The sequence below is a fragment of the Maniola hyperantus genome, chromosome 11, assembly GCF_902806685.2.
Source record: "Maniola hyperantus chromosome 11, iAphHyp1.2, whole genome shotgun sequence".
Lineage (NCBI taxonomy): Eukaryota > Metazoa > Arthropoda > Insecta > Lepidoptera > Nymphalidae > Maniola > Maniola hyperantus.
This window is the reverse complement of record NC_048546.1, coordinates 2315568-2331851: the sequence shown is the minus strand read 5'-3', so window position 1 is coordinate 2331851 and position 16284 is coordinate 2315568. Positions and strand designations below refer to the sequence as shown.

At 38.4% G+C, this 16284-nt stretch overlaps 1 protein-coding gene across 1 annotated transcript; it reads right to left on the bottom strand.

Annotated features, from left to right (window-relative positions):
* Positions 1-806: 806 nt before the first annotated feature.
* Positions 807-11113, bottom strand: LOC117986654 (uncharacterized). Its single transcript, XM_034973528.2, has 11 exons — positions 11035-11113; positions 9983-10030; positions 8982-9203; positions 8369-8454; positions 7393-7456; positions 6830-6970; positions 6121-6177; positions 5692-5775; positions 4812-4961; positions 3777-4007; positions 807-2874 (listed from the first exon to the last, which is right to left on the bottom strand). Exons 1-11 carry the CDS (start codon positions 11068-11070, stop codon positions 2461-2463), a joined length of 1533 nt encoding a protein of 510 aa, XP_034829419.2. The 5' UTR covers positions 11071-11113; the 3' UTR covers positions 807-2460.
* Between the last annotated feature and the right edge of the window lie 5171 nt (positions 11114-16284).

The following is a 16284-nucleotide window of genomic DNA, read 5'->3' as shown; positions in this document are numbered from 1 at the left end:
TCTTTAGTTTTGTAAATTATGTTATTTCTTTTGTAAGTAGTTAGGTACATTTATAAAATATACTGTTATAACCATAAAATTTAACTCCGTTTTAACTTTTTGTGTCAAACTTCATGTCAAAAGTACGATTTTAGTCCTTATTTTAAAAGTGAACCGTACTTTTGACAAGACAGTTGATCCATATAGCGTGACTGGCGCGTGAGGAGTCATTTTTACGGACTATACGTGAGTATACAATATACATTGACTATTATATTATGTTCCTTATTAGTACATGATGACATTTTTTGTGTAATATCTTTCATCGATGACTACTACTTTTGAATAATCACGGCCTCTTTTGTAATTCAGAAAAAATATTTTTTCTTTCTACGTCTAGATATATTTCGATAATATTACAACAAAATATTGTTGAAGGCGTCTGAGCGTACTTTGACTTTGCTCAGACTTTGACTTTTAACGAGTCAGAATTATTGAATCAGAGACATAAATAGTTGTCTCGTAAAACGAGACAACTATTTATGTCAATGTAATACAAAAATATTGAAATTTTGTGGATGACTAAAATTACATTGTATGAGATTTCTTGTGAAAAAATCTTTATAATGGACCTACCTGTCGCTATAGCTTTTATGATTTTTTATGACATTGCATATGATATGAAATTGTTTTTTGTAAATGTATGTTCTATTATAATTATCTAACTATAATTAGTTTTTACTATTATTATTTTTAGTGCTGGCACGTTTATATTAGAATTCTTAATCTTAGGTCTTATAAAGGTTGTTTTTGATTTTTTTTTATTATAATACTTATCAACAAAATAGTGTTGTCAGTTTGTAGAATAAGCTATGTCTAGTTATTACAGATTCCTTGTGATCAAATGACATTTCTGTAAATAAGTATTTCATTCTATATTTTCTATATTATGTAGGTACATGGAAATGTATTTACTATAATGTTTTTTTTAAGAATTTTAGTTTATATAACTCGAATATATATAAATTTCTTTTTTGCTTGCCATTTTTTTGTTTTTTGATGTTTTCATTTTATCATTTACATTTTTTGGACCTTTAATCAACTTTGAAACAATGCAATTATGTTATATCTAGATAATTATTTACTTAACATTAGTAAAAAACTAAAAAACTATTAGCTTTACTAACCATTGTAGTCAACAACATAATAAAATATTATTTTTGTTCAACACAGAATGATGAATTTTCTTCTGTTTTACCTACCTGAAGCAAACTTAGTAAAAATATCAAATAAATTTTTCGTTGTTGTTAAATATTGTTGAAAATTATTTTTTTGAGTTAAACTCATGTGCCCATTCTCTTGCTTTATTTTAATTTATTACAATAATCTTATAGTTTTAAAACCTATAGGTAAGTAAAAACCCCAGAGGCAGAACTGTAACGTTTGAAAAATTATTATCGAAATTCGAAATTTGACTATTTAGTGTGGTTTTAAGTGTAAACTATTATATTTTAGAGTGTTTTATTTATTTAAAATTATTTTTCAAAATAAATCCTTATTAGAAAAATATATATTAAAAGTACCTATTAGATAAGAAAATCTAGTTCAAAACTTTAACTTGCAGTAAATTAATGGAAATAAACCTCCAACAACTAAAAAATATAACTTTAAGTAATTTTGCAATAGACAAAATTATTCGACAAAGTAAGACTGAAATTTTGATACGCATCCATCTGAACATGTCACTGTATAAAAGTAAATAGAATAATAAGATGTTATTATAAGTACAATATAGTTCTGTGAGAGTATATAATTATAAATACACATATTGCTTCTTACATTTTTTGTTTTATTCGCGAACTTATAATCCAATAAACCTCATTACAATTTTATGGTCACATATTTTATGTTCCTAGTTCTATGAGATCTGAGCATACTTTGACTGAGCTCAGACTAAAACGAAACAGATGTATCTGTGCCTCTGATATACTTACCTACATTATCTGTATCGTTTCAACTCTCACTAAAATCTGACCAAAGTTAAAGTATGCTCTATAGATCTGTCTTAGGCTAGACTTTAGCGTTTGACGGTAGACGCATTTGACGATTTAAAAGTAGGAAGTTGTAAAAGTTTAACTATGTATTTAAATAAAAATTATTTATATTCTACTAGATGATGCCCGCGACTTCGTCCGCGTGGATTTAGATCTTTGAAAATCCCGTGGGAACTCTTTAGACCAGTTCGTGGGAATTTTCCGGGATAAAAAGTCGCCTATGTCCTTCCCCGTGATATAAGCTAACTCTGTACCAAATTTCATCAAACTCGGTTGAACGGTTGGGCCATGAAAAGCTAGTAAACAGACAGACAGACACACTTTCGCATTTATAATATTAGTGTGGATATTTTCTATGGTGGGCAAAATCTACCTATATATATATTATATACCAAACAGCTCTACGCCTTACCCATTTACACGTATTTCAGCCCCTCAAGACACCATCGTTATGCAAAGAATTGATAGCCAAAGGATCATTTTTCGGCGTCCTTTGATAAACTGGCAACAGAACCAAGGTTTTGTTTTGAGGTTTCAAATCTATCAAGCTCACTGGCGGAGGGGTCCCTAACAAACCTAACACTCCAAAGTCGTATCTTTTGGTGTTATAAGTTGAATTCAATGTTACTTTACTACTGGGTAAGATTAGTCTTGAGTTTAAATGTTGGTTATTAAGTTTTCTTGACGAATAACCTCCATCATACACGTATCCTGCGTCTTGGTTGGAATTTCTCTGTACTTCGTCGAGGGTTACTCTCGTTTTATTCGATAGGGAGTCACTTATTTCGATAAACATTTTGTTGCAGTGATGGTTCGTGCGGCGCTTTGACAGATCGCATACCTGTAAAAAGAAATAGATAGATAAATCATTTCTCTCAGACCAGGGGTCGTTTGGGACCCTCGTAAGGTTTACTTATTTAATTCATCATCAACCGATAGACGTCCACTGCTGGAAGTCTCTCGTAGGGACTTCCACACGCCACCATCTTGCGCCGCCTGAATCCAGCGGCTCCATGCGACTCGTCTAATGTAGTCCGTCCACGTAGTGGGGGGTCTTCCATCGCTGCGCCTTCCGGTGCGTGGTCGTCATTCCAGCGCCTTGAGACCCCAACATCTATCCGTTTTCCGAACTATGTGCCCTGCCCATTGCCACTTCAGTTTTGCAACCCGTTGAGCTATGACGGTTACTCTAGTTCTCCTACGTATCTCCTCATTTCTGATTTGATCACATAGAGAAACTCCGAGCATAGCTCTCTCCATCGTCCGCTGAGTGACTCTGAGCTTTCTTATGAGGCCCATAGTTAGCGACCATGTCTCGGATCCATATAATATTATCACTGGCAACACGTACTGTTCGAATACTTTGGTCTTCAAGCACTTGTTTAATTATTATCATCTTTTAATCATGACCTTAAGGTGCGACTGAGTGAGTAGGTAAGTGAGGCCTTTTGCGGCGCGAAAATTTCTACCTAATCATATGGGAAGAAATTTCACACGGACGAAGCCGTGGGCTACTGCTAGTTTTGAATAAAAGGCAGACTTTGACTAAAGGATTTTTAAGGATGAGATCTATAGAGCGCACTCTGAACTTTGCTTAGACTTAAAACAGAGTTAAAATGAGACAGAGCTATAATCTCTTACATAAATCCGTCTCGTTTTAACTCAACCTTAAGTCTGAGCAAAATCAAAGTGAGCTATAGAGCTCACCCTCAGTCTTTCATTAAGGCTTTGACTTAGACTTACCAATAACATTGCATCGAGCAAATTAAACAGTTTCCTCGGCGAGTCGCAAAAGTCATCATACCACGGTGCAAACAAAAAGGCAGCATTGAGGACTTCGTACAGGTACGATGGTCTGTAGTTGCTGTACTCTCGGATTCTGTTCTTCATACCAAAGTGGTTAATGAAACCCCACTGGTTCAGGAGACCCATCTTGTTTAGGACGCAAGACATCGCTGGTGGGAGGTCTTTGCACTATAGGTATATACAAAGAGAAAGATTTTTATTCAAATAATCATTTATGGTACGGATGCTTTTAAATCGTCAAATTAATCTAGTGAAAATAGTAACTCAATAAAGATAAAAACTGGAAAAAATCGAGTGTCAAAGAACGACACACCCTTTTCGGTGAAAGTAGTTTTGACCGGATTGGATTGGAGTGGTCAATCAAAGCCGATCAATTCTAGTCCGGTCCGGTCCGGTACGGTCCAGTCCGGTCCAGTCTTACCTAGTCGGTCGAAGTAGTCGAGTACGGTAACGGTACCTACGTTTAACGGTGTGGTTTTTTCTCATGTCATAACGATTAGGTATCATCACTAACATCTACCTAATAACAACAATAATCGTTAAACATACTTATGATCAGTACAAATCGATCTCTTAGTCGATCTGGGAATCCACCGCATTAGTTCCCAAGATTATTTTATGGTATTCTTATCGTTTCCATGAGACGATTCTTGAGAATATATTATAGAGTGCAGCTGCTCGATTGCGGTAGAATGACAGCTACAATGTCACGATCGCAGTCACGTCAGATTGGTTGACGGTCGCTCACTATTGGCTACAATGCATTGTTGCAACAAGAATCGCACAAATTCAGCGAATCACAACAAATGAGATTGTAATAATGACCAATCATTATCCTTTACGAAATCAACCTACGAGTTGCGGGGGGTGACAGTTGTAGAAAAACTTAAGGAATTCAGCGTCGCTGTCTCCCTCCCGCAATCCGCACCCTACCTCACGAGCCCGGTACACCTATTATAGTCTGGGTTTTACCTGGACGGTATTTATTGGTGTATCATCGGTATAGTTTCTGTCTGTGAGTCTATGTTTGGAATCCCACTTCAGTTTAAAATCGCATTCAGCTCTCCAGTTGGGTTGGATGAAGTCGTCAATTTGCTGGCAGCAGTCCAATGGGTTTTGAATCTGTTAAACCAATCATTCAATTACTTATCATCATCATCATCATCATCAACCCCTCGCCGGTTCACCACTGAGCGCGGGTCTGAGCTCTCTCATAATGAAAAGGGTTTGTTCATAGACCACGCTGGCCAAGTGCGGATTGACAGACTTCACATGATAATTTTTTTTATTCCGATGCAAGTTAGTCCTTGACTGCAATCTCACCTGGTGGTAAGATGATGATGCTGTCTAAGATGGAAACGGGCTAACCTGGAAGGAGTACGGCAGTTTTTATAAACCCACTAGCTGATGCCCGCGACTTCGTCCGCGTGGATTTACGTTTATCAAAATCCCGCGGGAACTCTCTGATTTTCCGGGATAAAAAGTAGCCTATGTGTTAATCCAGGGTATAATCTATCTTCATTCCAAATTTCAGCAAAATCCGTCTAGTAGTTTTTGCGTGAAGGAGTAACAAACACACACACACACACACACATACAAACTTTCGCCTTTATAACATTAGTCGGGATACCTACCCCTTTGGGTTTCTACACGGTACCGTACCATAACGTAAATCGCTTGGCGGCAAGTCTTTGACGGTAGAGTGGTAACTAGCCACAGCCGAACCAGACAGCCAGACCTTGTGGACAACTCCAGAAATCAGGTTTCCTCACATTTTCCTTCACCGTTAAAGCTAGTGATATTTAATTTCAACTCCGTAAAATCAAAGATGCTTCTCGGGGTCGAACCATACCTCTTCGATTTGACCGTCTTGGTTCATCTCATCATGAATAGTAGAGTACTCGAAGTTTGAAGCTGGAGTTGTACTTTCTGGTAACTGAAAAACAAGTAAAAGTTAATCAACAATATGTAAGTTAGGTACCTATTTAAAATCAAGTTAAAAAAACTTAGCGATAATACGGCTGAGGTTTACAGAGCATACCTACTTTGTCTTTGCTCAGACTTAAGTTTAGTAAAACGAGACACATTTATGTCAGTGATATAGCGCTGTCTCGTTTTAACAGTGTCTTAAGTCTGAGGAAAGTCAAAGTTCCCTCTATAGGTCTCACTCTCAGCCTTAGATACTACATACTTTCGTACTTACATTTTTTGGAAAGTCTGCTTATGAAATATATATTTGTAAAATTTGTAAGTACCTACTTGAAATATAGACACTACTCACCATATGGAAATTGTAAACCTCGCCAACCACGTCATCTGTCTTCTTTGTTGGTACATCCTGAAACATTTTATATTATACTTAGTTTTAAACAAAAGTTAACAAGCTAAATAACTGACTAGACTAAGTCTGGCTAACGAAAGATGAGACTGGAAAAGCTCGGCAAATTTAAAAATAGCAGTCTGGCAACTCCAAAATTAGTATGACTGATCTAGAATAATCTACACACTTCACACAGCTTTGAGAACATTATGGAAAACACCCTCACCACCTGGGTGTCAGACTCAGGTGCACTTCGACCGTCCGCTGTGCCAGATCCTTCTTTCCACGCACATGCAAACTGCCATCCAACCAACCAACCAACCAACCAACCAAACCAACCAACAACAAACCAAATCCCATCGGCGGTGTTCCCTTTAGATTACAACATGGGGTTATTCAAGGGGCGGACCAACAAATTCCTAAAAGGCCGGCAACGCATCGGCGGTTCCTCTGGTGCTGCAAATGTTCATGGGCGGCGGTAATCACTGATGTTAATCAGGTGACCCGCCTGCTCGTTTGCTCGCTATCTCTATATAAAAAAAAAAAAAGTTGTTGTTCTGCCAATATTTGACTGCTTAAAACACAATATAACTCCGAAAAGTTCGTGTCAGGAATCGAACCCTCTGAATAGGGACCGACGTTCTTACTGTAACTAAATAAGACAATTTACCTGTATACTAGGACCACTTCTAAAGGCCGTTTTCAAGTCTGCTTCGCGGTAGATATAGTGCAGCACCTCCGTGAAGCCACACTCGTTGAGCAAACTGTCATTGAACAGCTGTGGCAAGTCGCAGCATTTGGACTTGAAGTACTGGATAGAATAGAATATATTTTATTCAAGTAGACTTATTACAAGTGCTTTTGAATCGTTAACTAGTTTAATTTACCTGAAACATTGAATACTACAGTCTGCGACAGGTTGAGATGGCAATCAGGGTATGAGGCGTGGAGATACCCCGCAAACCCCCACGTCACGCAAGGTACTTAATAGACACTAGCTTATGCCCTCGACTTCGTCCGCGTGGACTACACAAATTTCAAACCCCCTATACCCCCTTATTAGAGGTTGAATTTTCAAAAATCCTTTCTTAGCGGATGCAATACGTCATAATAGCTATCTGCATGCCATATTCCAGCCCGATCTGTCCAGTAGTTTGAGCTGTGCGTTGATAGATCAGTCAGTCAGTTAGTCACCTTTTCCTTAGATTAATACATTTAAGTAAGATTACTCACATTTTCTAAAAATTGAGCAGATCGTCTTTCTAACGGCATATTCTCCTGGAGATTATTGTACCGGCTGCGTAAAAAAAAACAATTTTAGTTATTTATCGAGCACTTTTTAGGGTTCCTTACCTTAAAAGGAAAAAGGAACCCTCATAGGAAAATCTCGTGGGAACTCTTTTTTCCGGGATAAAAAATAGCCTATGTCACTCTCCAGTGGCCCTACCGCGGTTGTTTGACAAAGTCAAAGTCAAAGTCAAATGATTTATTCAAAATAGGTAATAAATTACTCTTATTGATTGTCTGGTATAGTGTTAGATTTGTAAGATATAGTGGTGATAATTATAACGCAAACTTAAAACTAAAGCTACGAGGGTTCCAAACGCGCCCAGGTCTGAGAAGAGCCCACAACAAACTCAGCCGGGTATTCTTTTTATTATCACCACTTATTGAAACTTATTAGAACTATCACAAAGTCGTTAAGCAACTCATTCCCAAGCTTGCTTATCATTTAAATAATCCTTTACATTGTAATAGGATTTTTCAATTAGTTTACGTTTTATGAAAACCACATGAAAACTTTGAACTTGTTGAGAGACATGTTGTTTGACAGCTACAATGTCACGATCGCAATCATCTCTGATTGGTTAATGCTCGCTCACTATTGGCCAGAATGCATTGTTGCAACAAGAATCGCACATATTCAGCCAATCAGAACAATTGAGATTGTAATAATGATTGATGCAGGTTTTAGACAATCGTCCTAGGTCTTTAGTCCCTTAGAGGCTTAGACTATACCCATGCAAATCACGACAATCGGTTACTCCACTGCGACGTGATTGAAGGACAAACCAACAAACACACTTTCGCATTTATAATATGGGTACTGATTCATTCAAGTGTCCGGGGCTCCCCGACCTTCCCCTTATATTATGACTTCATGACAAATCCAATCTTGTTATATAATACTTTAAAGGTTTCCGTTTACCTTTGAGCAAACATGTAGTTATTTCCGGGGAGACATGACACGGGAGCGCAGGCGTCACGTCGATGCCAATACTCTAACGGGCAGCTCTGTAAAAAAGTAAAGTATTATTGTCTAAGAATTTATGCTCGCGACTTCGTCCGCGTGGACTATACAAACTTCAAACCCATATTTTAATCCCTTGGGGGTTGAATTTTCAAAAATCCTCTCTTAGCGGATGCGTAGTTCATAATAGCTATCTGCAAGCTAAATTTCAGCCCGTAGGTAGTTTGAGCTGTGCGTTGATAGATTAGTCAGTCAGTCAGTCACCTTTTCCTTTTATATATTAAGCGACAATAACCTCATTACAATAATAACAGCTATGTCCAGTCCGTCTGTCTGTCTCTAGCTCAGCAGTCACTTTGGTCCAAAAAAAATTAGATAAGTGTAATTCGCGACAGTTCGACATGGCAATCGGGGTAGGGATGCCCCGCACACCTGCACAGCCCCCGCGCTAACCCGGTGCAGAATAGTGCGCTGTGCGGGTGTTCGGAGCGTCCCTGCAGCACCGCCTCAAACCCCAATTATTGCTATCTCGATTCTCGACTTGTCGCAAACTATAGGTAGGTAAATATACCTGAATCAATTTATCCACAACACAATGCAGCAAGCCCTGGCCAGGGCATATGTTAGTGTACTTTTCCATTGCTTGAAACTCATAGCATTTGTCCACTGCAACATCCGCTTGATAGTGCCATTCAGCTGGAAGAAGACCCTTGATGACATTGCTGTACTGATCTTTTTGTGGCAAAACATCGGTAAAATTGAATTTTCCGTTCAGGCATTTCCATTGGTCGCACTGTGGAATGTAGAAAAACATAGTTAAAAAATTTCAGGCGTCAAGGGATCTCCGACAGAAGCGAAGCTTTTATTTTTCAGTGAGTTAAGTACTTTTGACTGGACTGAACTGGACGGATCTGATCCTGACTGATCCAGTCCAGTACATTCTAGTCCGTCAATAGGAAAAAGTGAAGTAGGTAGGTACCTACCTAAAATAAGGATTTGCATTCTCGTGTCTCGGGGAAGTTAATGCTACCGATGATGTGTTTCTTATTTTACTTCGCCGCGACGGAGCTCAAGCTTGCATGAAAAAGCTCCGCATCAAAAGCTGTTGTCATTCGTTGACGCCCGACAGAAGCGAAGCTTCCAGCGTTTTATTTTGATTCGCCGCCTTCGTTCGGTCATTCGTTCGTTTAACTTTTTGATGTTAGCTATGTTTTGGTTGAACCTATGGAGGTTCCCAGGTTTTGCCATAGGTAGAAGATCCATAGATAACCAGATTTAACGACATATGTAGCTCAACAGGTTGCGAAGCTGCAGTGGGAATGGGCAGGGCACGTAGTGCGACAAACCGATGGACGTTGGGGTCCCAAGGTGCTAGAATGGCGACCTCGCACCGGAAAGCGCATACGTTGGAAGACACCCCACTAGGACAGACGACATCAAACGAGTCGCAGGGAGCCGCTGGATTCAGGCGGCGCAAGGCCGTCAGGGATCCCTACAAGAGACTTATGTCCAGCAGTGGAGGTCTATCGGTTGATACCTATTGATGGTAATTTACCTTACCTACTTACTTACCAAGAGTGCCCCGCCATAATATCCTCCGAAAGCTGCTAGTGCCGATACCTGGAATGATAATGTAAAGTTATATGTACCTTTTTTTTTTTTTCGTTCGGGGAGGAGGAAAATCCTCATGGATGCCTCCGGCATGCCCGACTCCACAATGGCCTACGGACTAAAAACCTCCTCCCCCCCCTCCGCTCTATCTTTCAGGTAAAACCTTTGCATTGCATCTGAAAGATGGCTGTCTTTACAGTTTAGGCTTTATCTTTTTTCTGCCTATCCCATTCATCCGAGATTCTTCTTTTAATAAAGTTATATGTACCTACAGACCCTACAGTGTACAGTACGCGGCCAAAAGTAATGTACATCGACCTTAAGAAGGAGACAGCAGATTTGTAGAGCGTTGTCCCTGTCGTTGAGACCGACAAAACGTCATATAGGTACGAGTGACATAGACAACGCTCTACAACGCCGAAATGTTATTCTAAAGGCCGATGTACATTACTTTCAGCCGCATACTGTAGTTCAGGAAACCGATAGACGTTGGGGTCCTAAGGTGCTGGAATGGCGACCTCGCACCGAAAGACGCAGCGTTGGAAGACCACCCACTAGGTGGACGGACGAAATCAAGCGTAGGTACGCATATAAGTAAGTTTATAAGTTTAGGTTAATATAATATTACTCATTAGCCTTTCTCATAGGCTAGATTGTATTTTGTAATGACAGTAAAGTACCTACTGTTGTCAGCACTAATCCATGCTTAATATTATAAATGCGAAAGTGTGTCTGTCTGTCTGTCTGCTAGCTTTTCACGGCTTAACCGTTCAACCGATTTTGACGAAATTTGGTACAGAGATAGTTTGTATCCCGGGGAAGGACATAGGCTACTTTTAATCCCGGAAAATTAAACAGTTCCCACGGGATTTTCAAAACCTAAATTCTCGCGGACGAAGTCGCAGGCATCATCTAGTTTATGATATTTAAAAAAAAACTTTCAGTTTATCAAAGAGTGATGGAGGATAAGTAACAGTTAAGTTATTTTAATAGAAATAAATATTTTAACTTACCGTTTGCAACAACAAATAGACGCAGAGAATCCGCATTGTCACTACGATGGATAAACAACAACTAATTATTATAACAACTTAGATAAAGACAAACGACTTGATCTTATTATACCTACTTATGTTTGGGTCAACTGATAACTTGTCAATTCTGTAGGTATTATCTTCTGGCAGAGAGTTGATATTCCTAGAGTCTGTGATAGATACTTGAATTCTATATTGAGCCTCAATAGCTCAACCGGTATAGGAGTGGACTGAAAACCTCGACGGTTCAAGCCCCGCCCGTTGCACTATTGTCGTACCTACTCCTGGCACAAGCCTGACGCTTAATTGGAGAAAGGGGAATTTTAGTCATTTAACAAGGCTAATATTCTTTAAAAAAAAAAAATTGCCTGACAAAACATAAATAACTTTTGGTACACAGATATAAAAAAATAGCAAAGTACCTAAAGTGCCTGAAGTAAGTAGTCCTATGTGATGTAATGACATCTCACAAAATAGTTTCAACTTTCCATTGAAAATTGAAAACTCGATTCGACACAATAAAATGACCCTTACAAGATTAGATTAGATTAGATTATTTATTAATTGCCAAAATTGTATGTACATAGATGGTCTTAAAATTATAAAATTCCAATTACAATCTGCCATCAATAGCGCGCAATTTTACAATAGTAACAGTTACTTACACATTTGGTTAAAACTAGCTTATGCTCGCGACATCGTCCGCGATCCCTATTTCACCCCCTTAAAGGTGGAACTTTCAAAAATCCTTTCTTAGCAGATGCCTACGTAATAATAGCTCTATGCTTGCCAAATTTCAGCCCGATCCGTCCAGTAGTTTGAAGCCGTGTGTTGATAGACCAGTCAGTCAGTCAGTAAGTCACCTTTTCCTTTTATATATTTAGATTTACATGGAAAAATATACTAAAAACTATACTAAAAAAACCTGCTAAGTGCGAGTCAGGCTCGCGCAATGAGGGTTCCGTACTACAGTCGTATTTTTTCGACATTTTGCAGGATAATTCAAAAACTATGATACATAAAAATAAATAAAAATCTGTTTTAGAATGCATAGGTGAAGACCTTTCATATGATACCTCACTTGATATAGTTATCTTACTTAGAAAATTGAAAATACTAATTATTAGTTCATGACCACAATTAAATTTTTTTTGTGTGATGTAACCACAAATTCACGGTTTTCAGATTTTTCCCCAAATGTCAGCTATAAGATCTACCTACCTGCCAAATTTCATGATTCTAGGTAAACGGGAAGTACCCTGTAGGTTTCTTGACAGACAGACGGACAGACAGACAGACAGACAGACAAGGTGACTCTGTAAGGGTTCCGTTTTTCCTTTTGAGGTACGGAACCCTAAAAATGTACTAAATACAAGAAACTAAGTCGATAGGCATTTAAAAAAGAGTAGGTAGGTACCTATCTTTTTTTTATAGTATGTAAGTATGTTGCTAAAAGGGACGGGAAATGAAGTTTTAATTTAAAGACTCAATACACAAGACTGGCGCCTAAAGTCACGAGGATTGACAGTTTTAAATTAACATTATTGTCTGTCCTTTTCTTATCACATTGGTAAGAAAAAGATGTGAATAGCACTCTGAAATTTGATTATACATGTCTCACACCCGGCTTTACTCACATGTTTAGTCAACGTTAGCCCGACTATAGTTTCGAACCCTTCCGGGGTCTTTTTTCACAGAGACTCAGAAGCCGGGTGTGAGACATGTATAATGGAAATCACTCACGATAGTTTAAACGCTAAAATTTAATGTTGGTTCCTCCATAGCAAATTTAACTCAACGCTATCTAGATGTTAAGTAACATTATTTCTTAACACAGATCCACCATCTTTGTTTTGCATGCTCTACTGCTTTTTCATCAAACACATCCCATGATGATTGTTGACACATCTCAACCTATTAACGTATAATTATTTAACTTCGACTGTGCTTAGGTTTTTCCCGCAAATTGCTATAGCGCTGGAACCATGTCTCATTAACATTGAAATAACGTCATTTTGATGTCATTTGACGTATACGGCATATTTAAGTAAAAATATACCTGCTATCAGCTCGAAACTTCAGTTTAGTGCTGACGGCACTAAAATGGCGGTCACGCGCATTAGCAATTTGCAGGACCTATAGCAGGTAGGTAGGTACCTATTTCTAAAATAAAACCCACAAAGAATTCCTAACATAATTTTTATTGCAAATATTCAAAAAGTAACAGTTTTGCACAATAAATTACAAAAAGCATTAATACAAAATATAGTATAAAAAATTGCTCAATGTATAAAATGCGGTTAATTTTACAAAATTCAAAGGCATGAAATATTTAGATAGATAAATGAGACAGATTTATGTGCCGCATTTACCTCCGCGGACCGTGCGATGGCGCTTGTTGAGTTGAGTGTGAACTGTGCACAGAATACATTTACTCCAGGAACTGTGAGCGTGGTTCAGCCACAGAGTAGATTCAGCCGCCCGTCGCGCGTCGCCCGAGTTTCCGAGCCGCCATATTGGTTGTACCTGCCTACTAATGTTACGGATAAACGGAGGTGACGTCTTTCGGAACCGGAGTTGGAATCAGACTAATTAGAATCGTAGTCGAAATCTTCCGATTTCAGCTCCGATAAATTCGATGATAAGATCTGGAGTGTTAGTTTTAGTTAGTTAGTGTTAGTTAGCTTTTTTAAGGCTAAACCTAATAAAATAATTGAAAAACAATAGAATAAATTGATCAGTAGGCACACCTAAACAGCTTTCATCGCACTGAAAATTTAAATTACCTAGGTATTCTGCACGAATACCTACATGCTAATAAGCAACAACAGGAAAATATTATCTATTCTAATATTATAAATTTAATGCGAAAGTGTGTCTGTCTGCCCGTCTGTCTGTCTGTTTGTCTGCTAGCCTTTCACGGCCCATTCGTTCAACCGATTTTGATGAAATTTGGTACAGCGACAGCTCGCATACCGGGGAAGGACACAGGCTACTTTTTATCCCGGAAAATCGAAGTTCCCACGGGACTTTTAAATATCTAATTCCACGCGGACGAAGTCGCGGGCATCAGCTAAGAGTCTAAATAATAATTATATGAAAGGAAAAGCTAACTAACTGCCTGATCTATCAACGTACAGCTCAAACTACTGAACAAATCGGGCTGAAATTTGGTATGCAGATAGCTATTGTGACGTAGACGTACCTACGCTAAGAAAGGATTTTTGAAAATTCAACCTCTAAGAGAGAATCGGAGTTTGAAATTAGTGTAGGTAATCCACGCTGACAAAGTCTCGGGAGTTAGCTAGTTTTAAATAATTTTATTTAAAACAAATAAAACTGCTCTCAAAGTAGTAAATTGTACTTAAAAACAAAAGCTTGACAGCTTTCTTTCCGCCTAATCGATTTCTCAACGGATCATTCAATATATTCATTTCGATCTTAGTAGTCATAACTCCGATTCAAAATTGTTAGAGTTAAAGTAAAAGGTATTTAAAATAATCGGAAGTTTCGACTTTCGAAATCGAAGTCGAAGATCCGTACATCCTTAGTACCTACACACACACTTCAGCAGCTGCCCACTGCGCCTGCGCCATTTCATTCAAGGGAAAATGTCGCAGTTACATCTTTTTGAATTTCTACTTTAAACCTATGATAATAAGGAACACATTTGTACAAAGTACACGTTTTGTTAAGGTTCATTATCGGTTGAGTTTCGATCACATGATGCCCCGTCGACGTACGAGTAACCTGCAATTGTATATTCTATGCCCCTTAAAATAAAACACAATTAATATTATATAAATAGCTTTTTGTTGAGTCAACCTACGTGTGATATTATTCTCAAACGAAACGAAGTGATATTATTAAGTAATATTTTAAGCGCAGCAAGTTTTGCGTTGGTTTTAGCTTATTGCTTATATTATTACGTACTAGTTAGTTTTTATTAAATAAATAACGAATAAAGTGGTTGCGTTACTGTTTGTTTTTACATATATTAAAATTAGTGGTTATAGTTGTTATTCTCTTTGGTTTGTGTGTAGCGTGTTTTGCAAAATGCCTGGAGGCAAGCCTCATTACAGATGCAATGAAGGTTGGAGGCGGTATTCGCGGTATTCGCGGTATTTCTATAATTGTGAGGGAGAAGATAAAAAGGCGAAATGTAAGCTTTGTTACAAAATCTTGTCTTATAGAGGTACTATGACTAATCTTATGTCACACTTGAGACATAAGCACCCTAGTGAGTATTCAACATTCAGATCATCTGCTAGCGCTAGTAGATGCGACAGTCAGAAAAAAGTGGAAGGCAGTGATGGAAATGGGGAACTTGGTAGTGATGACAATGATGACACTATGGTAATTCCTGAATACAGAAGCCGTCAAGACCCGCTTTTCGTCATCACTAGTACATCATCATCTAAGGAGCCGCCCCTTACAGTACAACTCGTGAAAAAGCCATCCTTACCGAAAAAGCTTCGACTAGGCGATAAGGAGACGATAGAAATAGACAAGTGCCTCGTCAAGCTCATAGCCTATGATTTACAACCCTTCACAATCGTAGACGATGTAGGATTCAAAGAATTCGTGCATGCCCTAAATCCAGATTACGATTTGCCCAGCAGAAATACCATTTCCTCTTCGTTGCTGCCAGCTAATTATGAAGAACGAAAGCAATATTTCATGAATTTCGTGAGAGAAAATGCAGAGAGTGTGTGCCTTACAGTCGAGTGCTGGTCATCCAAAACGATGGACCAATACATGGGAGTCACAGCACACTTTTTTTCTGAAGATTTAGAAATGAAATCTGTGTTTTTGCAATGCGATCTACTCGATGGCAGTGATACGGGACCGAGAACTGCGCAGCAACTCAAGGAAATAGTAGAAGCATGGGGCATATCAGACAAAATTGTCTTTTTGGTGACGGATAATGCGAGTAATATGTGCAGCGCAAGCCACATATTGAATTGGAAACGTTTTGGATGCTTCGAGCGCAAATTAAACCTAGTAGTCCAAAACGCGTTATGCACTACAGCTAAAGAAATAATAGAGAAAGTGACGAAAACAGTAACGTATTTAAAAAACAATAGCATTGGCAAAGACTTATTGATGAAATACCAGCTCAACGATCAAAACGTCGAACAACCCAGAACCGTCATAGAAGCCATTTCGACTAGATGGAACTCAACGTATTTAATGCTTGAACGATTTCATTCCCTGAAAGAAGCGATC